At 32.8% G+C, this 22,379-nt stretch overlaps 2 protein-coding genes and 1 pseudogene across 2 annotated transcripts; 2 read left to right on the plus strand and 1 right to left on the minus strand.

Annotated features, from left to right (window-relative positions):
• Nucleotides 1–4,773: 4,773 nt before the first annotated feature.
• LOC120155115 lies at nucleotides 4,774–11,190 on the plus strand (annotated as a pseudogene).
• Nucleotides 11,191–11,366: 176 nt separating this feature from the next.
• On the plus strand, nucleotides 11,367–14,186 carry LOC120155117 (ubiquitin carboxyl-terminal hydrolase 3-like). Its single transcript, XM_039166681.1, has 9 exons — nucleotides 11,367–11,508; nucleotides 11,651–11,782; nucleotides 11,911–11,949; nucleotides 12,415–12,520; nucleotides 12,883–12,941; nucleotides 13,054–13,128; nucleotides 13,371–13,419; nucleotides 13,541–13,617; nucleotides 13,983–14,186. The coding sequence occupies exons 1-9, from the start codon at nucleotides 11,437–11,439 to the stop codon at nucleotides 14,085–14,087; spliced, it is 714 nt and encodes a 237-aa protein (XP_039022612.1). The 5' UTR covers nucleotides 11,367–11,436; the 3' UTR covers nucleotides 14,088–14,186.
• Nucleotides 14,187–14,907: 721 nt separating this feature from the next.
• On the minus strand, nucleotides 14,908–15,940 carry LOC120155116 (ethylene-responsive transcription factor 2-like). Its single transcript, XM_039166680.1, has 2 exons — nucleotides 15,888–15,940; nucleotides 14,908–15,856 (listed from the first exon to the last, which is right to left on the minus strand). The coding sequence occupies exon 2, from the start codon at nucleotides 15,829–15,831 to the stop codon at nucleotides 15,076–15,078; it is 756 nt and encodes a 251-aa protein (XP_039022611.1). The 5' UTR covers nucleotides 15,832–15,856; nucleotides 15,888–15,940; the 3' UTR covers nucleotides 14,908–15,075.
• Nucleotides 15,941–22,379: the final 6,439 nt, after the last annotated feature.

Below are 22,379 nucleotides of genomic sequence, written 5' to 3' on the forward strand. Positions count from 1 at the left end.
AACATGAGCAGCACATCTCGTATGAAAAAATTCACCTCCAAGAACAAGTTTATCACACAGATTCTTTTTTAGATGACCAATGGTCACGTCATTAGAACTAGCATTATCAACTGTGACACATGAAATCTTATCTTTACCTTTATGACTATCCATCAATTGGAAATTCATAATTCTTTTATGCAACTTCCAATTGTCATCAATAAAATGTGCAGTTAAACACAAATAATTAAAATTCTGAATAGAAATCCAACAATCAGTTGTGAGAGCAATTCTTGATTTTAAACCTTTCAAAGTATTCGTAATTGATCTCTCTCACAAATATAAAGCTTTTTGCAATCTCTAGCAACCGTAAAACGTGAAGAAATGAGAAACTGTGGACAAACAACACTACAAAAATATCTAAATCCTTCACATTCAATACAAGAAAATGGTTATTCATCAACAATAACCATTTTAGCAATAGCAAATCTAGAAGTATTTTGGTCAAATTCTCAGTTTGAAATTATTGTTGTATCACTTTGAGAACTCCTAAAAACAGAGATAAATTTCTATTTTTTTATTAACATTGAGTGGATACTTTGCACATGAGTTCAAATGTTTCCTCATAGATGAAGTTCCATTATTTGCCTTATAGGTCAGAAGGTTATCACAATATTTGCACTTAGCTTGTACAACTTTACCCGTGTTTGGATCTCTGACATCCCAAAAGTGATTCCAGCATTCTGACTTCCTTTTATCACTATCTTTGGAGGTTTCCTTTGTCTTGCTTGAAGCTCCATCTACATTGCTTTCTCCATCCAAATCAATTGGATCTCCCATTAGTAAGAGTTGTGTACCAAAAAAAGAGCATTATAACAATGGTATACAATTGAAAAAAAATGAACTAATTATGTATATAAGACAACAACTTAATATCATTATTCAACCACTTTTCTAGTCACCAAAACAAGCATACAAAAGCTTAAAACCTTGGTTTACCACCCACTATATCAGGACACCAAATGTTAGACAATTATAATAAGTAAACTAGTATATTCATCAATTTAGAACTTGGGCTTTAATAGATACAACAAAAATCAACCTGCATCAATTCTATATATAGTTGTGAAGAACAACAAAAAGCCTAAAATATTCTAGAGTTTGCAGTATATGTATTACCTCAATATAAAAATGTCATGGCTAATTCTAACGACATTTGTTGCTATTCTACATTGTAGAAAGGAGATAGCATAATTTTTTGGTAGTTTTCATATATTTAAAGTTTGTCCTTATTAACAAAAAAAAAAAGGTAGAAGAAACCACTATTGACAAAACACTTAATATATCATATATTTTAGCAACATCAAATGAAATCAATATTAAATTTATACTCTTTCACAATACATACAAACTTCATACTAATTAAATTAGTTCACCTCAAATTTAAGAGTATACAACTACTTGAGCAATCTACTAATTTCTCAAAATTTTCTTCTAAATGACATGCAAAGTAAGTATGTCTACAGATTATACTTCTTTGATATAAGAATACCTAATTTCTCATAATTTTCATCCTAAAAACATTTTTGAAGTTAAGAAGAAATGAAATAATCACCTGTGAGTAGGTTGAATACCGAATAACATCAAGCAATCATCAATATTCAATAATAACGCTGCAAATTAGAGATAGATACAAAGTGAGAGAAGAAATAATACGGAAAAAATACGTGAATTTCAGGAAAAATTAATCAACAAGCAAACCTTAAAAACAAAATTTCTAATTATAATATAAATTATATGATAAGATTTAAGAAGGAAAAGAGAAAGAGAAAGAAATAATGAAAGGAAAAATAATATACCTGACTTTGTTGAATAAAATCCAAGAGAGATTGATGTAGTGATTGAGTGCTTCATCAATGAAGATGTGTGACAAGGAGAAAGAGAGACAATGAGTGACTGCAGTTGCTAGGTGCGTGAGTTACGGTTTCTAATTTTTGGCTCTATGTTTTTAACATTTTACATTCAAAGTATTTTTATAGTATAGGCTCAATTTATTTGGGCTCTTGGACAATATAATGTTATGAGGTTCCGGTTCCGGTTTCAGGTTACCCGATATTGAAACTGCTTTTAGTCGGGTACCCAACCGGTTCCAGTTTCAAAATTTTGGGAACCAAAACCGGAAGCGATGTCAACAGGGTCCTTATTTTGCTACCCGAAATTGAAACCGACAGTTTTTAATCGATTTGGTTCCAGAACAGGGTTCCCCGTTCTTTTACTCACCCTTAATCTTATATACATGCAAGCTTCTTATTTTATGGTTATTACACTTAGCTAGATGGACTAGGCGAACAACTAGGAATAGGGACCCTAAGCCTATCCCTCTCGAGTTTCAAACTCAAGACCTTATGAGTATACAATTGTTTCATATTTGATCTTTGTCCATGATTCAATTTCACTAAGTTTTTTTTTTTTGCGTTTGACCTAAATGGAATATTCGATGACAAGTATCCATTTCACTAAGGTAGTACTATTCAATGACAAGTATCCATCTGACAAATGAAAAAAAAAGAAAAGAAAGATATATATATATCTTTATTTTCTGTTTTTTCATTTTCCCTTTTTGAATGGAGCCATGAAAAACTAGAGTTCATTGGTGGGAGGGGACCATAAAATACTGGCACGAAAGATCATCAACATTATCATATCCTTGGCACACAATCTATGAATTTCATAAAGAATTTATGGGAAAAAATGATTGTTCTAATGCTATGGCGGAGAGGGAAAGCCGTCAAGAAATTTATGAGGAAACGACCATATCTCCCAAAAAAAGTCATGGCTGCCTGAAGATTAAGGGTGTACAATTTTGGATACGGGATATTATATGATATGAAATTACGAGTATCCAAAATTTTGGATCATTAAAATTGAGATTTGTATTTGATTCGTAAAAAATCAAATATATGATGTTTTAGATATTCTATTTCTTATATCAGATATTTGAATCCAAACATAAAATTTAATTTGACAAAAAATCATATTTAAATTTTAGAAGTTATACAACAATTTCTATACCTCTATTATATTCTACACACAAGATTATTCACATATAATAAATAATTAAACATCTTACTTTTTATTGGGCTGAAGTTTTAATAGGTCTATGAGTTAATTATTTAGGCTAAAGGTTGTCGAAACTCTAAAATCTCAATTTTTATCATATTTTCTAAGAATTTAAAATTAAAATTTAGACAATCCATTTTCGATCTAAATTATCTAAAAATAAAAAATTAATCAAAATTTTAAATTTTTAAAACAAATAAACCGGAACCAATTGAATCAAATTTTTTTTACACTCCGCTACTATAGGCTAGCAACGGATTTGGATTACGGGCTAGGGCTAGGGCTCGACACATCATCTCATTGTCAATCCTTTATTATTATTTTCTTTGTTGGTCTTTTATATTCTTCGGGTATAGAAATAAATAATAAATATAAAACAAGTGTATATAACTATATATACATGGATATAAATATATTTTTCTTTTAATTTTTTTAATTGATAAAATGCAAAGAGCGCCCACCGTGGGGTATTTTATTTGTTGTACTTCCAATTTTAATATTTCGTTTTAATTAACTTAAACTAATAAATGTCGTATATTTGACTTTGTTAAATGAATCTCACAGCATAAATTTTACCCATTTGTCAAAAATATAGGACGGATGCTACAATAAAATTAACGGATCTTAAGTAATTTCTATCATTTTTTTTACTAAATTTTGTGAATTACCTTTTGTTCAATTACTATATATATTTGTATTGAACTGGTGGAACTGGTTCGATCTTTGATTTATTTATTTATTTAATAATATTTCCAGAGATGATACTAGTTTAGTTCGATTTTGACGAAATTATTATTAATGTACGGTATCTTAATTTTTAAAATATGAATTGAACATCAAAGACACGTTATTGTTTTCTAAATCATATACAAAATTTTCAAAAAAATATATAGCACGTATTTAAAAATAGGGTGAACATTTAATTGAATCGAGTTAAAATATTTCGAGTTATTTGAGTTAACGAGTCTTATTTCATAATTTAAATTTTATTTAAAATTATTTCGAGTTAAGTTGTTTTCACAATTTGGAGGTCTCTCGCGGAAGCTGCTCTCAACCTGGCGTTGGGGCAGCTTACTATCTTACCTCCTCCTTACCCCATGGGTCAGCTAATTTTAATTTTTTTATTTAATTCCAATTTAAATAGTTTTTTTTATAATCATACACAATGCATATATATATTACTTCATATTCTTTCATATATAATATACATATATGTATATAATAGATAGTTGAGAGATTCTACTAAAACTTGAAAATCAATTTACTAATTAATAAACATTTCAAATTATTCGAGTTTTTATTATTATTCAACTCGAATTTAAATTTTTTTAGTTGAGTAGAAATGTAGAATTCGTAAGATTACGAGTAAAATCAATTTAAATCGAGTCGATTTTTATTTACCATTATCTATGTTACATATTAATACAATGAGGGGATGACAGCACACGTGTGTTGAATCTTATCTCACTATTCAAATAAAAAGGAAAAGCTATCTTTTTATAAAGCATTTTCCCATTGACATGGTACTGTTATGTAGCTGATTTTACTTTTGCTTGGATAGTGAAATACACCAATTATCAAAACAATAGTAGTAAAGTGTTTGAACAGGTTGCGTTTCATTAGTGAAGCGTTGCGTTTCATTAGTGAAGCGTTGCGTTTCAAGTCCACGAGGACAAGACGTGAAGACTCTTCAATTGACCATTGTTGCTACTCTAATTAATTGCCGAGACTCTAATTGGCGAAAGCTCCCCCTCTCTTCCTCCGCTCGACACTGCAAATTTTACTGCTGATAAAGAATTAAAGCAGAAAAGGAGCAAACAAAAAATGGCTGTATTAACCGCACTAGCAAGATCGCTTGGCCAACACTGCGCCAAAAGATCCAAAATTTCAATCGTTTCGCAAAATATCCGTTCTCACAACTCTCGCTTCCAAACACTGAGAACTCTGATTTTGGAACCCTCTTTATCCCAATCCGTCAAGCTCCACCGTCTCTCCGACTGGGATTCTGGTATTTATTTTCCTTTTAAGAAATTTCCCCCTCATGTATTGTTTAAGTTATGTTTAAAAGCTCATTATTTTTACAGGTATTGTGGAGGTCCGTTTGAATCGGCCTGAAGCAAAAAATGCAATTGGGAATGAAATGTTAAGTGGCTTACGCCATGCCTTCGAAGCTATCGGTCAAGATTCCTCGGCTAGTGTAGTTATGATCTCTAGCTCAGTTCCTAAGGTTTTCTGCGCTGGCGCTGATTTAAAGGTGGATTTTGCTTTCTTTTAGTTGTTACTTTCACTACTGTTTGTTCTTTTGGCTTTTGAGAGTTAATATTTTATTTATTTTTTGAAAAGTGACGTCAGTTTAACTGATAGTTTGGTTATTAGAAGGAACGAGGAGAAAGTTTCCTGCTTGGAAATGTGATAATTTTATAATTAATGATACATCTTGTGTTAAGTGATATATTTTGAGTTTCATATGTTTTCAGTTAGATGTTAATCTTGTGGTTTACCCGGACTTTGATTGCTAGGAACGAAAGAAGATGAGTGCGGCTGAGGTTCATTCTTATGTCAACTACTTGCGGTCCACTTTCTCATTAATAGAGGTTATTCCTTATTCTCTAACATTTATATGATCATTGTATTTTTGAAACAATTATTACTGACTATAGATATATGTACATTTTCAAGCATTGAAATGCCTTGCTCTTAAAACAACATTACTTTTCCAATATTGTTCTTCCTAATGCAGGGTCCAGGTTTCAATCTTTTAAAATTGTGTTGCATTGAGACCTCGCACTTTTTTTTTTTTTGGATAATTGGGCTTTTATTATCCAGAAAAGCAGGAATCCCTGGTACATGAGACAGAACATTACTTGTTACATATCTCTTAGCTATTTACAACTCAAAACCCCAATCTGTACAAAATTTCTTATTTAATGTGCATTCCTACTTCCCCCCAATCCTAACTTGTACAGTTTCTTTAACTTCTGCAATTATCTCTTCTGCTGTGCGTTGTTGCCCTCTAAACTTTCGTTTATTCCTCTCGCACCAGACCAAATAAAGAACAACATTCCAAGCAACTTTCAACACAAAGGTAATGAGTGACTTTCCTTTCAGTCAAGTAACAGCCCATTCCAACTTGTGACTCCAGCTTCCAATACTCCTATGAATCTGACAAAATCTAAGGACTGAATCCCACACCTTCCTTGAGAACTCACACTCAAAAAACAGATGATCACGAGATTCATCACTTTGAAAAAAAGTATACATTGAGCATCAATGGTCATTTCCCTCGAGATTAATCTATCACAAGTAGACAGTCTATTTAAAATAACAAGCCAGGAGATGAGAGTGTGTTTTGGTATGTGAAAAGAAAAGTAGAAAACCATACCAGTATGTGCCAGGTTACCTTGTCCCCTTTTAATCTTAACTCATTCCACACCTTCTTAGCTGAGATCTTTACATTTTCAATAGGAAATTTAGTGACTAAAGCAGCAACCTCTGATTTGAGTTTTAAGAGCTTCTTCAAAATCCAACTCATTGCTCCTGAAAGTGCAACCTGCCAGAAGGTCCTTTGGTTCAGTACATAACCCAAGCTATCCAAAGGGAACCCTCCCAAGCAAGCAAATCCCTCACATGTTGCAATAAACATGCCTTATTCCACTCTTCCTACTTTTTCATACCTGGACCTCCCTTTGATTTAGACAAACAAAGGGAATTCCAACTCACTCTAGTACCTGTCACAGCATGATCCTTACTTTTCCAAAGATATCATTCACAGATTTGATTAATCCTCTTGACCACAGCCTTAGGCAACAAAAATTGACGACCCCAGTAATTTGGAATATTAAAAATCACTGATGGAATTAATTGCATACGACCAGCATAGCTTAAATTCCTTGCTGATCAACAACTAATTCTCTCAATGATCTTCTTCACCAAAGTCTCACAATCCTTAATCTTTTACCCACCAGAGGGACCCCCAAGTATCTAACAGGGAGCTGACCTCTTTTAAAATCACTGGTTTGCTGAATAAGATCCATATCAGTTTCAGAAATACCCCCACTGAATACTTCACTCTTAATAGCGTTTAACTTCAACCCCAAGAGATGATAGAAAGCTTGTAAAATATGCTAAATGCCAACCACTGAATCCACATTACCCTTTGAAAAAATCAGTAGGCCGTCAGCAAATGGAAAAGAAGTGAGCATGATCTTTTTGCCTTTAGGGTGGTATGTAAAATTTCCAGTATTAGCTGCAATATCCAAAAGACTTGACAAAACACTCATCGCAATTACAAATAAGTAGGGGAGACAATGGAATACCTTGGAGTAGTAGTGCAGGCTCTAATCCATGTAATCATTTGCTTAGGAAATCCCAATGCTACAAAAAAAAAAGTAAGCACAAGTCCAGCTTAGGGAATCAAAGGCTTTATGAAGATCTATCTTAATAGCACATTGAGGAGAGATTCTCTTCCTATTGTAGCCTTTCACCAGCTCATGACCAAGAAGAGTGTTGTCATGAATACTACTACCTTGAATGAACGCACTTTGGTTTGGGAGGATGATTGTAGAAAGCCACTTAGCAATCCTCCTCACCATTACTTTAGTGATACATTTGTAGACAATGGAACAACTTGAAATGTGACGAAAGCATTTAACCTGGCTAGGATTATGACATTTAGGCACTAACACTATTGTAGTGGAATTAAATACTGGAAGGGTCTCTGAGGACTGGAAGAAAAAATTGCACAGCATCCACAAAATCATCCCCAACTATTTTCCAGGCGCCCTTAAAAAAATAAGCAATGAAACCATCTGTCTCGGGAGCCTTTCATTCTCCTGCTCAAACAAAGAATCCTGAATCTCCTCCCTAGAGACTATTCTAGCCATATCCTCTTGTGCCTCAAGTGACAAAGTACATTACAGCAGCTCTTTAAGAAAGTTTTCTGAACAGCCAGTGACATTCCTATCTGCTGTGCCAATTAGTCTCATTAAGATCTAACACTTAACAGTTAACTGAGTGATTCCCTTACTGATGTTGTTATAATTGTTGCTGCATGCTTTCGGATGGTCTTATTTTTTATCAAGTGCTTACATAGACTACTATTTATTTAGTTCAGGAACTCCAAATTCCTACAATTGCAGTTATTGAAGGTGCAGCGTTGGGTGGAGGACTTGAAATGGCTCTCTCATGCGATCTTAGGATTTGCGGTAGACTTATATTTAAAACATTTCATAAGTACCTTTATTTGCTTCTAAAGTGTCTGGTTTCATGGTCTTCTTTTTTACTTAAAATTGTTTTAAATGGATTGTCTTCGAATATATTTAGGAGAAAATGCATTATTGGGCTTGCCAGAAACAGGACTTGCTATAATACCCGGGTATGTGCTAAATCTTGTTTCAGTATTTTGCACTATATCTATTTTGATCAATTCTTTTGAGTAAAATCTGAAGCTGGAAGCACATTGAGCCTATAATTAACAGTGCAGGTGGGACTCAAAGGCTTCCTAGATTGGTCGGAAAATCAATTGCAAAGGAGCTTATTTTTACAGGTCGAAGAATTGGTGGCAGGGATGCAATGTCCATTGGTACATACACCTACAAGCTGCTTTTTTCCCCTACTATGTTTTGTACCTATCCCACTCCGGTACTGAACAATGTCTGATATTGCAGGTCTTGCCAATTACTGTGTTCCTGCCGGTGAAGCCCATCCGAAAGCTTTAGAAATTGCTCGGGAAATAAACCAGAAGGTAATAATTATGCATCTTCAAAACTTTCTTGGCAGTTCATGTGTTATTTTCTTTTTCTAAGTTCATCCATTTAACTTCCATGACTGTTTATTCTGAAATGCAAAGGTTTCAGGTCTGATGCTGACCCTTCATTTTATTGGTAAAAATAACTTTATTACTCTACAAATTATTGAATATTCTTGTGAACATATTCTTAACAGGGTCCAATAGCAATAAGAATGGCAAAAAGGGCTATAAACGAGGGGATTGAGAGGGATATGGTTTCAGCTTTGGATTTAGAAGAAGAATGCTACGAACAGCTTTTGGATACGAAGGATCGCTTGGAAGGCTTAGCCGCATTTGCTGAGAAGCGTAACCCTAGCTACACTGGTGAATAAGAAAGGCCTGACTCTTGCTAGAAAATAGCTTCTTGATAAACTTATTTACTGATAAAAGTTTTCTCTTTGTTTTATTTGGATCTTTGAGAAGTCCTTATGTTGGATGAACTATCTTTAGCAATTAAAATGAAGAAATAATAAATTACATCAACCTTGTTTTCCAATGTCACATCTATGGTGGTTTGAATTTTATAAGGAACATTGTTCTTTATGGTAGTTGTTTCAAAGATCTAAATCCCCACGTTCCAAAACCCAATATGTATTCATTTAAAACTAGATTCGTGTGGTCATTCTTTATAGTCTATATCTAACAGGCTTGGAATTAGTTAAGAGCTGATATCTAGCAGGCTTGGAATTAGTTAAGAGCCGATATCTAGCAGTCTTGGAATTAGCTAAGAGCCCATATCTAGCCTGCTTAGAACTAGTTAAGAGCCAATATCTAGCCAGCTTAGAATTAGTTAAGAGCCGATATCTAGCAGGTTTAGAATTCCAGTTCTACTGATATGTCCCATTATGCCAAGTATGGTATTTTTACCTTTCATCATAAATGTGATATACAAAATTGTCATGTTTATAGTCCACTACCAACTACGGCTTTACGAATTAAAAGGTAAGGATTTTTAAATGGTAACTTTGTCCTTCATTATCTGGTTGAGAAATTTGATAAGTATATACATTAATGAACTGATTCAGAGGAAAAAAGGGTAATTCTTTAATTAGCTTGTCAATACTGAGAAAAAAGGCCTAGGACAGCTCAGTGACAACCCTGCAATAGCTCTTCTTTGTTACCAATTACAATGCCTGAGTCCTGAAATAGAGTATGGTCTCAACAATACTTGTACTTTCCATTCTTGTTAATATCTGCAAGTTCATGATAGGTAAGTCAGTTATAGTTACCATTACTGGGTCTCCTTTGATGAATTTTCCAGTCTATGGTTACCATAACTGTCCCATCGTGCGTTGTAATGATTTCTCCTTATAAACGGAAAAATCCCCATTATTTTTTCACCGCCATCGACGCATATCTCTCAAACAAGAAGCTATGGTAGGACGTTCAATCTCGAACAACAAAATGATCCCATATCCGAATATTAGAGGCAGCAGCACAAGCACTGGCATTAGGAAGTCACCCTCGAGATTCAGAGGGGTACTTCCACTTGCAAATCATAAATGGGGCTCAAGGATTTTCTATGATTACAAGGCATACTGGCTCGGAACATATGAAATAGAGGAGGAATCTGCCCTTGCTTATGATCGAGCAGCCCTCAAGTTGCAGAAAGCCAACACTAGCCTCAACTTACCCCACAAAATCAACACACCTCAGGAGAAATCATTCCAGAGCTGGTACTCGGATGACGAGATTCTGAATATGATCAAGTACAAAACGTACTCACCAAGTTTCACCTGTTTTCTTGCACATCAATCTCTGGCAAGGAGAACCATACCAGGCAACTTACTCAACGCGAGGGGGCTCTCATATGAACTGTTATTTCACCAGGAGCTGACACAACCAGATGTGACCAACACCAAAGGGTTCCAAATCCCAAAGGAATACGCCCTGCGATACCTGCCCCCACTTGGAAACAGTTCAGGGAATGGAGCTCAAATGGGAAGTGGCTCCATTGACATAACTTTCTATGACAAATACTATGCTCCCTGGACTTTCCGATACTCTTATTCGGGCCGTATCCAGGCCTTTTGTTTCACAACAGGATGGAGACAGTTTGTTACTATTAATAACTTGAATTCTGGAGCACTGTCGTCTTCTATGGATGTTATCATGTGGATCAAGCAGGACAAAGGGGGATGTTTTATATGATAGATATACTTCGAAATACCTCAGGAAACTACATTGTTGGCATTTGTGGAGAGCAACGATTTGGTTCGGATGCTGATGGTACTGAAGGAGTGAATGGAAATAATGGGGTCAAGCTTTTTGGAGTCATAATAGGTTAAAAACCCATAAAAGAATCTACTTTTTTCCTCGTTTCTTTTTCTAAGTTCTCTCGACTCTGAATAACGGCGGGCCCAACAAGAACCCATGAAACAAAGTTTATGTTTTTGTTGTCTGTTTAACCAGATTTAATAGTGAAAACGCAGAATTTAAATTTCCAATCGACTCATTGTTCAATTTTCCTTCAATCTCCAATCTGAAACCCTGTATATCAAAAGTATAAAAATCCCATTTTTATCAAGAGAGAAGGAAAACAAAGCAATATGGCGACTCCAGCTGGAAGTTCTAGGAAGAGGTGGCTTCCTCTAGAAGCTAACCCTGATGTCATGAACCAGGTGCTTTTCATTTTTCCTTTTTCTCACCCCCAAATTTCTCTGTGTTTAGTTGCATGGAAAATATCAGAATAAAACAGTGACAAATATCAGAATAAAATATTTTTTTCAATTCCTTGAAATTGGTAATATGGGTATTTTGCAGTTTCTTTGGGGGCTGGGTCTTCCAGTGGATGAAGCAGAGTGTTGCGATGTTTACGGCTTGGATGATGAACTCTTAGCAATGGTTCCCCAGCCTGTTCTTGCTGTGCTTTTTCTTTTCCCAATAACTTCTCAGGTGTGTTCATTTTTAAACTTCAGTTCTTTCCGGCATTAGCAGTCGCCTATTGGGTCATTTTGATTAACTTCATTGATACGCCTAAATCAAAATAAGTTTGTCGTTTCTACGCCTTTGAATGTTTTCAGACTGAAGAAGAGAGATTGCAGCAAGACAAGGAGAAAAGAGTAAGTGCAATTATGTATTCTAGCTCTTTGTGTTTTATTGTCGGATTTATCGGAAATGTTTAAACCGTAACACTGCTGTAACTGAAATTGTGCAAATTTGTGTAGTTATGCCTTGTGTTTGTAGATGATTATGTTCCGGCCCGTTCTATTGATATTCATCTTGCCAACCACATATTTGTGTATTTGTGTGGATAGTATTCTGATTTTTGAATTTATTTAATTGATGGGAGTGAACACTCTATTTTATGATGAAGTTCATTAAATAACCAAGAACAAGGAATGGAGTTGAAAAGGGGAAAGGAAAAGCACCATTAAGAGAGCACTTAAATTAGAGGAGAATTTTCAGTTCTCCCTTGAAATCTTTCCCGAAACTAAGTGATTAAATGCAGTAGTTTCTGATGGTAACTATAAATGGGAATTCTTTGTATGATCCAATTGGAAGTTCTTTTTTTGTTTTGAATGCAGGATGTTAGCAGTAAAGTTTATTTCATGAAACAAACTGTGGGAAATGCATGTGGAACAATTGGGATTCTTCACGGTGTTGGAAATATCACTTCTGAAATCAAGCTTCGTATGTTTGTTCTAAATATTTCATCATTTATCGACCAATAATGCTTATTTTGACATTCATCTCGAACGTATCATATGTTACAATGTATGTTAACGTTTACGCATGTCTGTCAATTTAATCATCACATTTCATCTTGCTTGTTGTCAGACATATGATTTATCCATGAGTTGTCTTTTCTTACGTCTCCCTTTTCCTGATTTTAATGAGGAACTGCGTATCATGGCATTGTTCTCGAACCAACCGACAGCCATGCAGTACTAAGAGCAGGCATCCTTTTAGCATTGAACTGAAAGGGTATTAGGTAGCTATTAGCCTATTTTCTGAAAAACATCCAGTAACAAATTTTTTCGTCTTTTTTTCAGAAGAGGGATCATATTTAGATAGATTTTTTAAATCTACTGCAAGCATGGATCCATTGGAGGTTTAACTTCTTACCTTTCTGTCTCTCTCTGTGTCTGCATGCACATGTGTGCGAGCATTTTTGCCTTTTGTGATCTGTCATTGCTGACATCAAATTGTTGTATACTTTAAAGCGTGCAGTGTTTCTTGAGAAAGATGATGAAATGGAAGTTGCTCACGCTGTAGCAGCTACAGCTGGAGAAACAGAGGTAAATCCATTTTTAAGTAATTCTTTTCTTCATGATTCCGTTAACTTGAAACCGGAAAATCGTGAAGTTAGGGTAGGATACAAATATGTATAGCACTTCAAGTTTTTATTCTGCAATATTTTAGAACAAAGCTGAGCTACTTTATTGATGAATCTTTGCAATACTTACTACTGAAGGCTAATAAATTTTTATTTGGTCGAATACCATTTCTCTTGTTTTGTCTTAACAATTTTCATTGTCAGGCGTCAGACAACGTCAACACACATTTTATCTGCTTCACATGTGTTAATGGTACCTGCTCTTGTTCTCTGTCGTCTTTCAGAATATAACGAAATAAAAAATGAAAGGAAAACACAATCTCTATCTCATTGGTCATTGGTCATTAGAGATGCTTTTGGTCTTATTAATGTAGGGGAACTTTATGAGCTTGATGGAAGAAAGTCGGGACCAATTTCGCATGGGGCTTCCTCACCGAGTAGCATTTTGCAGGTTTGTTCTGGCCAGTTAAAACTTTATTTTGTGTGTTTTCCCTTTTAACTATGCATTCGGCTGTCAGAAAAACGTTTTATGAGAAATGTTTTAGCTTTTAAGAGATGGAATTTTTTTTAACAGTTCATTTTAGTATTTGACTATCACGCCTTGATCAAGGTGAAAGTGGAAGAAGTGAGCTGCCTTAATTTTCCATAATTTTCAGCATTAAGCAGATCGTTTTGCATTAGACGAGTGTTACTGTATTCGTCTGGTTTCAGCATTCTTATACAAGTTTTCCTTAATTTTCGGCGATAAATATTCTCATTATGTGCTAATATACGACGATAATGATTAATTGCGATTATTTCGTCGTACAACAACAGGATGCAGCAAAAGTCATAAAGGGCATGATCCATAAAAATCCGGAGTCACTCAACTTCAACGTCATTGCCCTTCATAAGAAAGCCGGAGTGGCAGGTACATCTTAATATGGCCAATCGTTGTTATCAATTTCCTACAAACAACTACAGATTAGAATCCAAATGTTCAGTTACTGCAACATACTCGAGCATATCATATGATCTTTCCCAATGCATGCTTTTCATCTTTTTATGTAGGAAAACCAATGGTCGGTACCGACCGAATCGGCTTTAAGCATTGTTAATCATTACTTATTTCATAAAGTCTTTACTATAGTTCATCAAATTTCATGTTAAAACCTCTTGTTCCACCCTATAACGTATGTTTTTTTTTACATTAGAAGTATAGTTATATTTCATACTATACATGTATGAATAACTATATGTACGGAATTTTGTGTATTAATACCTTATAATATATATATATATATAGGGTTTTTAAATTAGGAATTTGTGTTAGGGTTCTAGATAAGATTATAAAATTTTGAGTCACTGAAAGTGATTAAATTGATTAATAATGTTTTGGAGGGGGTCTGGAATATAAATTTTCCTTAATAAAAAAGTTAAAATGGTTTAAACTGAACTTCTATTTTTTGTATGAATTAGTACCACAATTGTTTCATTTAACCATGGGTGGCTAAAGCTCCGACTCATCTATATTAAATTAAGATTGATAATAATAAAATGTTGATATTAATGATATAATCCAAACATATGATACATTGATAAAAAAATATTATGTCATATTAGATTTTGAATTTAATATTAAATAATTTCTCATGATAAAAGCATATTAATGTGATAGTTAAAAGATATTGAATTCTTTATAGACCGAAATTTTATCTTTAAATCACATTATTAACCTTTTTTTGAAGTAATGTGGACAATATTTTTAATTTTAAGAATAAAAGAAAAGAAATATCCCAATTAAACAAAATTCCTATGATGAGGGCTTGTCCTCGGGCTTTACTACTGCTCACATTAAACTATTAACACATCAGCTTCAACTGACCAATAACTGTTCGCCACATGTACAATATCCGACTCAATACTTGACTTATGCTCCATAACCCATATCTGGCCCGGCTTGAGCTACGACCGGAGTAGAGGTAGCTACTTTTCTCCTCCTTTTCGGCGACCCGTTGTCCAAACCCGAGGACGAAGAACTAGCCGGCTCCGGTGATGCCCTCTTTGAAGTTATTCTTACTGGGTCGGGTTCCCCGGAATTGACCCTCAATGGGAAATTCAACAAAGCCCTTGAGCCACGCATCCTGTAAGCCGCTCTGTCATAAGCCAAAGCCGCATCCTCGGCCGTCTCAAATGTACCTAACCAAACCCGAGCCCCATTTTTAGCCGGGTCCCTAATCTCAGCCGCGAACTTCCCCCACGGCCGTTGCCTTACTCCCCTGTAATGCTTCCCTTTGGGAGGGACCGCAGCGGGAGAAGCCGTATTCACCGCCTTTGTCGCAGCCTGTTTCACCGCTGTCTCCATTGAAATATCTTGAGTTTCGGGTTTAACCGTCGGGGAAGAATTCTCGGACGGCGCCCAGCCGGCGGTTAAAGCATCTCGAAGGAAACCGAAGACAAGCATGTCTTCGGAATCATTCTCTTTGAGTGGGAGGTCACCCCAGGTATCGGTCAAGCAAGGGTACAATCGGCTAAAACTGGAGCTCCTGCAAAACATGGGGGGAGACGTGTTGGCACAGTCATTTGGAGCAGCGAGTCGAAAATCTTGTGACTCGCCGAGCAAGTGTCGCCGAATTGAGTCCAGCATCATCAAATCGGAGTCGATCGTACTTGGGTACATTTCCATTGCAGAAAATTCAAATTTCAGATAAACAATTTCGTAAATTTCAGCTCTCGGGATACTTTTGTTTTAAAAGAAAGGATAAAGAAGATGAATTAAGCTCTCTGAATCTTTACTCAAGGAAGGAGAAGTGGGTATATATATACACACACACATTGGAAAATTAGATGCATGAACTTGAGTGGCGGATTTTTCAAATTCCTTTTAAATTTCTTTATTAGGTAGGTAGTGGCAATTGGGGGTTTAGCTTCTTGGAAAGTTCATTTGATACACGTGACTAATATTTCAGATTGGTTGGGTGCTCACGTCATCCTATGACACTAGCAAATTGTTGTCTCACTTGTTTGGAGAAAATCAACTAAATATTATTTTTAAGATATATTTTTTTATTTTTAACATAAAAGTGATTTATCTTAGTTATATTTTACCACTTATTTCACTATTTATTTGTGCCACAAATCTATTTAATAATAATTTTCAAACAAATATTTCTTTAGAAATGACGTAGAAAATGTAAATAAAATTCAGTGATTAAAAAATTTGCAAAGAAAACGATGTAATGATTTATATGAATTGAGATCATGAATTACGTAATGAGAAAGAGTTCATGGTATAGTATTTACACTTGTAAAATTTAAACACAAAACACCAATGTCACGACCTATCTTTTACTTTCCTTGTCTTTTAATTTTCTTCAAGATAATATATCGTTTTCCCCTTTTCTTTTAATTTTCCAAAGTATCATCTGTCTTTTTCTTGATGCAATTAAATTCTTACCTTTGTTTTTCCTTGGTTGCTCTTAGCTTGACTTATAAAATCAATTACATTGCACTATGGGCCGTAATGAAACATACATTCTTCCCAAATTATTTTTTTATGTTTACGTATATATATTAGGGATTGGCACGAGACTCAAATTCGTCGAGTTCTGATCTGATTTTATTGAGTCGATCTTTTTTTTAAAAAAAATAGTTTGGGGTTGGATCTTTTAGAAGATAAGTTCGGGTTGATTTAAAGTGAAAAATATCTAAACCATACCCGACCCAAAAAAATGTAAATATACTTTATATATTAGAGATAATTACAATAATATTCTCTATATATTAATTTTTTCAATTATATTCTTATTTTATTGAATAAAGTTAATATTTTTATAAATATATTTATTTTGGTTGGATTCGAGTTCGGATGAAGTCACCCTAGACTCTGGTCGGGTCAAATTTCAGGTGAAAGGTATATATTTTTTGAATTAGATCGGGTTGGCTGAAAACTCGAACCAACTTGAAAATGTCCATTCCTAAGACATATCCCCACGTTTCACTGTAGAAACAAGAAAATATTATGAAATTTAAGATCTCGGATTCGAGTACGACATATATAGGGATATAAACATTTATTATAAAATGATTGAAAATGATGCTATCTTGTACTAACATCACAGAACACGTGTAGTACATAAATATAGCATAAAATACGAATGTACTAACATTTATATAAAAATAATTATTAATATATCAAAATTAAAATTATTATAAAATAATAAGATTGAACCAACATAAATTCTTGATTCTAAAATGTCAATAGATTCGACAATTTTAACTACAAAATGATTATATGACATAAAGAAAATTAAAAAAATGACAAAATTGTATAAACATATATTTTTAAAAGTTTGAGGCAATTACAATATTGTATATGTTTAAATATATTTTTAGTCTATTTATAACGCAAAACTATACCTTGCAGACGTAGTTTGAATCCGAAACTTTTAAATAAAACAATATTTTTCTGTTCATCAATTATACCACTCAATAGGTTCAAAATATAAATATATTTTTATTATATAAAAATATATACTTTAACATCTTAATTTTTAAGTTAGAAAAATATTAAAAGTTTAAAGGCTTAATATCTACTTTAATCATTGTATTATAGAGGAATTTTTACATTCATCTTTTTACTGTTCTTTTAGTTAATTTGACCTTTAGGGGTTGTTTGGTTCAAGATATATTTTATTATCGAGGGAATGTAATACTCATTCTCTCGTTTGGTTGGCCAACATTCCCAGCCCCCGGTAATCTTTTATTATCAACAGTGGATTTTTTGGGATATATTACTGGGAATGTGATTACCTCCTTCCCTTAGGTATTGTTATTACCGCCGTTTTGGATTAAAATGCCCTTAATTTTTTTTCAAAATTATTCTTCTTATGTCATTGAATAATAAAAATTCTACGAAGGTTAAATTACAAATTTATCCTTAAACTATTTTAGATTTACAAAAAAAATCCATAATTAGAATTTTATATGAAGTTAAAGGGTTAAAATAAAATTTTAAATTTTTTTTAAAGAAAATATATAAATTAATTATAGTAGAATTCAACTTGTTAAAAAAACAAATATATAATAAGGACAATTTAGTAAAATATACATTCCAATAATCTTTTATTCCTTTAATCAAACACTGTAATCTTAAATTCCTGCTAAACCAACCAAACACAAAATATAACATTCCCAGTAATCCTATTCATATGTAATCTTTTATTCACACTAGTAATCTTACGTTCCGTGAACCAAACGCACCCTTATAATTTTATTTCGAGCACCACTTTAGTCTTTCGCTGTTACTGTTAAAAATCTTACACGACACAACAAGAGACTGCCACATGTTAAAACAGTTTAAAAATTAGAAAAGATATAAAAAAAATTAAAGTTATAAAAAAAATGATACAAGCCTTTAAAATATATATCAAAATTTTATTTTCTAAATTTTATTTTTTGAGAAAACATAAACATGCTTAATTAATTTATAAAAAATAAAGATTCTAAAAATTTAAAACTCTAAAAAGTATTTGACCATTTTATGAATATTTTGTTTTTGAAAAGGAAATCAAACATAAATATACTTTTGAAAATATACAATTTCCAGAAATGTTTTTTAAAGAATTTCTTGATTTTTTTAAAGAAAAATACAATCATATGATAAATGATTAAAATGATAGACATAATAAAAACATATATATTGAACTGATCGAGAGAGAGAAAAATTAGAAAAACGAAAAAAAATAACTATAATATACGAAGCAAAGTGGAAAATAAATTAAATATATATATATATATATTTATTATTAATTTGGATTGATTACAGTTTAATATATATTTAAATTCTTTTTAATAATTAATAACTTACCTACCCTATAAATACAACGGTTCCCATTCAAAAGATCTAAAAAAGTTAAAGAAACACCAATATTATATTAAAAACAAGAAGAGGAGGAAACGTATTCAAATAATACAACACGTGAAATGAAAATAAAATAAAACAGTTTATTGGATGAGACGAAAATGACAGAAAATGAGGCTGTTTTTTCCCTTGTCCAAAACGAATACATTGGTCCTAGACACGATAATAGCATAAATTAAACGATGAAAATGGCCTTTGGATAAGTCTGTTTTTCCTCCAGGTTCCTTCTTGGAAGGAAGGGAGCAAGTTGAGTGTTTTATTTAATAACCATATGATTATAATAACATTAACACCAAATAAATAATATAAACATATTCCTTTTATATAAATAAATAAAATATCTTTATTCAGGATATATGTTTGTGTGCCTTTTGAAAAATCTACCTGGGTTGCACTTTGAGATTTGGAATTTTATTCTACTTTTCAATCAAGTTGCTTTTAATTAGATATTGGCTGCTTAATTTTTTTAGGCATAATTCTAAAATTAGCCTCCGGTGTTTATAAAAATGATGATTTTGATTCTTAATTTTTTTTCTAGCATTTTGGTCCCCTAATGTTTCATTCTAGGGTAAAAAGACTCCTATATTGATGGAAACCGTTAGTTAACACACTATTAATGCTCCAAAATGTAGGGTTTTTTTTTATCAAAATTAAACGTTGAGAGTCAAAATACTCCATAATAAAAAAAATGAGAATTAAAGTGATTATTCTGTCAGATATTTGGAGCATTTTGTCCTAAAATGTAATGTTATGGGCCAAAATATTACACAAAAAAAGAGTAAGGGTCATTTAATGATCATTTTGATAAACATTTGGGGCTAAGTTTGATATTATGTCTTATTTTTAATATATGCAACTTTTTTTCGAACAGATTGATCTGAGGTGATTATAACGTATTTTATGTTCATAATCTTTCTTAACCATTAACAACACACATATGTCTTACAAACACAATTGTTCAAACCCAAAACCTCAAAAAATAACAATATCTCATTTAATCATTGAGGTCACTCAATAAATTCAATATATGAGACCTTAGTTAAATAATAAATAGGGTAAAATAGATTGATTTGCGGGTAATATAGAAGGAATTCTCATATTATTTGAAGTGCTCAAATTTTGTAGCATTGAGTAACTAAAAATAAGGTTTATACATGTGTATCGCTTGTTCAATTAATTTTTTATTAATTTGATATAAGCATAAGATAATATTTGTTTAAAAATAATTCTCAATTGATTGATATTAAAAGCTCAAATCCCTTGCATACATAGTGCTCGAGCTCGGGATATCAAAAAAACAACAAAAATTTATTTATCAGTGAGGTCGCTTGATTCGTTTCTTGTTCAAACATTTGTGTAATTGCATTGATATTTAACATATATCTCCGACATATAATTTTTAAGAATTGTTTGATATTAAACACTCATATCCCTAATAATTATGGTGTTTAAATCTAGTACCTTAAAGAATAACAACAATTCACTTATCATCGAGATCGCTTCAAATTTGTATTTATGTTGACATATATCTCCAACATATAATTTTTAAGAATTGTTGGTGTTATTTTTTATGAAAATATTTTAAATAATACATATGTGGTTTATTTATATTTCATGTGATCTTTGGTCGCTTTAAGCAACAGCCAGCCACGTCATTAAACAAAGAATGAGAGGCTTTGAAATTGACGAAAGATTTGTCATTTATATGGCATTGACTTGAATGATAAATTCCGCAAAGATTAAATTAAAGTCATAAGCTTTGCAGCAGAAGCATCGTACCTGGTCACAACCAGCCAACCATCGCCCGTGCGGCCTACCGCATAGTTTGAGTCTCCCAATATTTTAATAATTTAAAGTTAATATAAAATAATTATTCAAATTATATCTATTTTTTATTTTAGCTATCTAAGAATTAATTTTTAAAAAATAAGTATTTAATTTTTCATTCTACTAATATTTCAAGGTCGAATTGTTAATATCTAATAAATGTATGGTATTTGATCTAATTTTTTGTTATTATTATAATAAATCTAAAAATATTAAAATCTCTAAATTTCAAATCTCCAAAATTTATATATTATTGTTGAATCAACAAATAATCCACCTCTTCCATTGTTAAACCCTCATTGATCGATGCCCCATTATCGTCGTACGAAATCCCTAAACCTCTTAAAGCTATCAAAAGTTTAGACGGTGATATAGGTTCGACACATCGGCGAAACGATGAAAGATGATTGTTGAATGACTAAATAATGTTTAAAGAGATTTAGGAATTTTTACTCTTAACGATTATTAAATCCGCAACTTAAAAAAGAAATGCAGACCTACCGTGTAATAATATATAGTTTTTCAATTATTGTAAGACTAAACGGACGCAGAGGTTGAATCAATTGATGACAGAAAGTTCAACACTTATTTTTCAATATAACTTTAGAAATTTTTTGTTGACAAAATAATATATATAGTTCAATAACCATTTAACAATTGTACGCTATAAACTTTTAGAAATTTTTTGTTGACAAAATAATTATTTCCACACGTGCGTGATACGACCGCACCTGCATTCCTATGCTTTTAATTTCCACCTGAAATTATTTTTCTATTAAAATGCAGATTAATTAATTCCTTTTTTTCTTTCAAAATTTGTAGTTAATCAATTTTTATAAGAAACACACCCGTTTCTAAGTTGTAAAAGGATGGTTTTAAAATTGTTACATTTAATTATTGAGAAATAACATCAGTGACCAAAAATGCCTTTATAATACGATTTTAACCAACTTTTTTGGATTTGCCAAAATGACCAACTAAATCGCAATGCGATCGATAATTCGCAACGCGATCTCCAGTATCGCAAATCAGTTTCCAGATTCGCAACGCGATTCTGACTATCGCATTGCGATTTCCCAAATTCGCGTTGCGATTTTCCTAATTCGCAATGCGAATACGTAAATCGCAACGCGATTACGTAAATCGCAACGCGATTACGTAAATCGCAACGAGATTCTGACTATCGGAATACTGAATTTCAAATTTGCAACTCGATTTCTGAATTCGCAACAGGTTTTAATTTCGCAACACAAATGTTTTGGGTATATAACTACGCAGCAGCAACAACTCATAACCTAAATCCCTAAATCGCAACTCATTCCATCTCCATCTATCACTCTCTCAGGCGACATCCGTTCCTATATCCAACGACATCCTTCCCCATCCGGCAACATGTTTTAGTTTCGCAGCTCGTTTGTTTAGTAAATTAATTTACAATAATGAAATCATCTAATGTTGATCATGTTTGGATAGATTTGTGTTTT

This window comes from Hibiscus syriacus, unplaced genomic scaffold (assembly GCF_006381635.1).
Source record: "Hibiscus syriacus cultivar Baekdansim isolate YM2019G1 unplaced genomic scaffold, ASM638163v2 tig00111164_pilon, whole genome shotgun sequence".
In the NCBI taxonomy this organism is placed as follows: Eukaryota; Viridiplantae; Streptophyta; class Magnoliopsida; order Malvales; family Malvaceae; genus Hibiscus; species Hibiscus syriacus.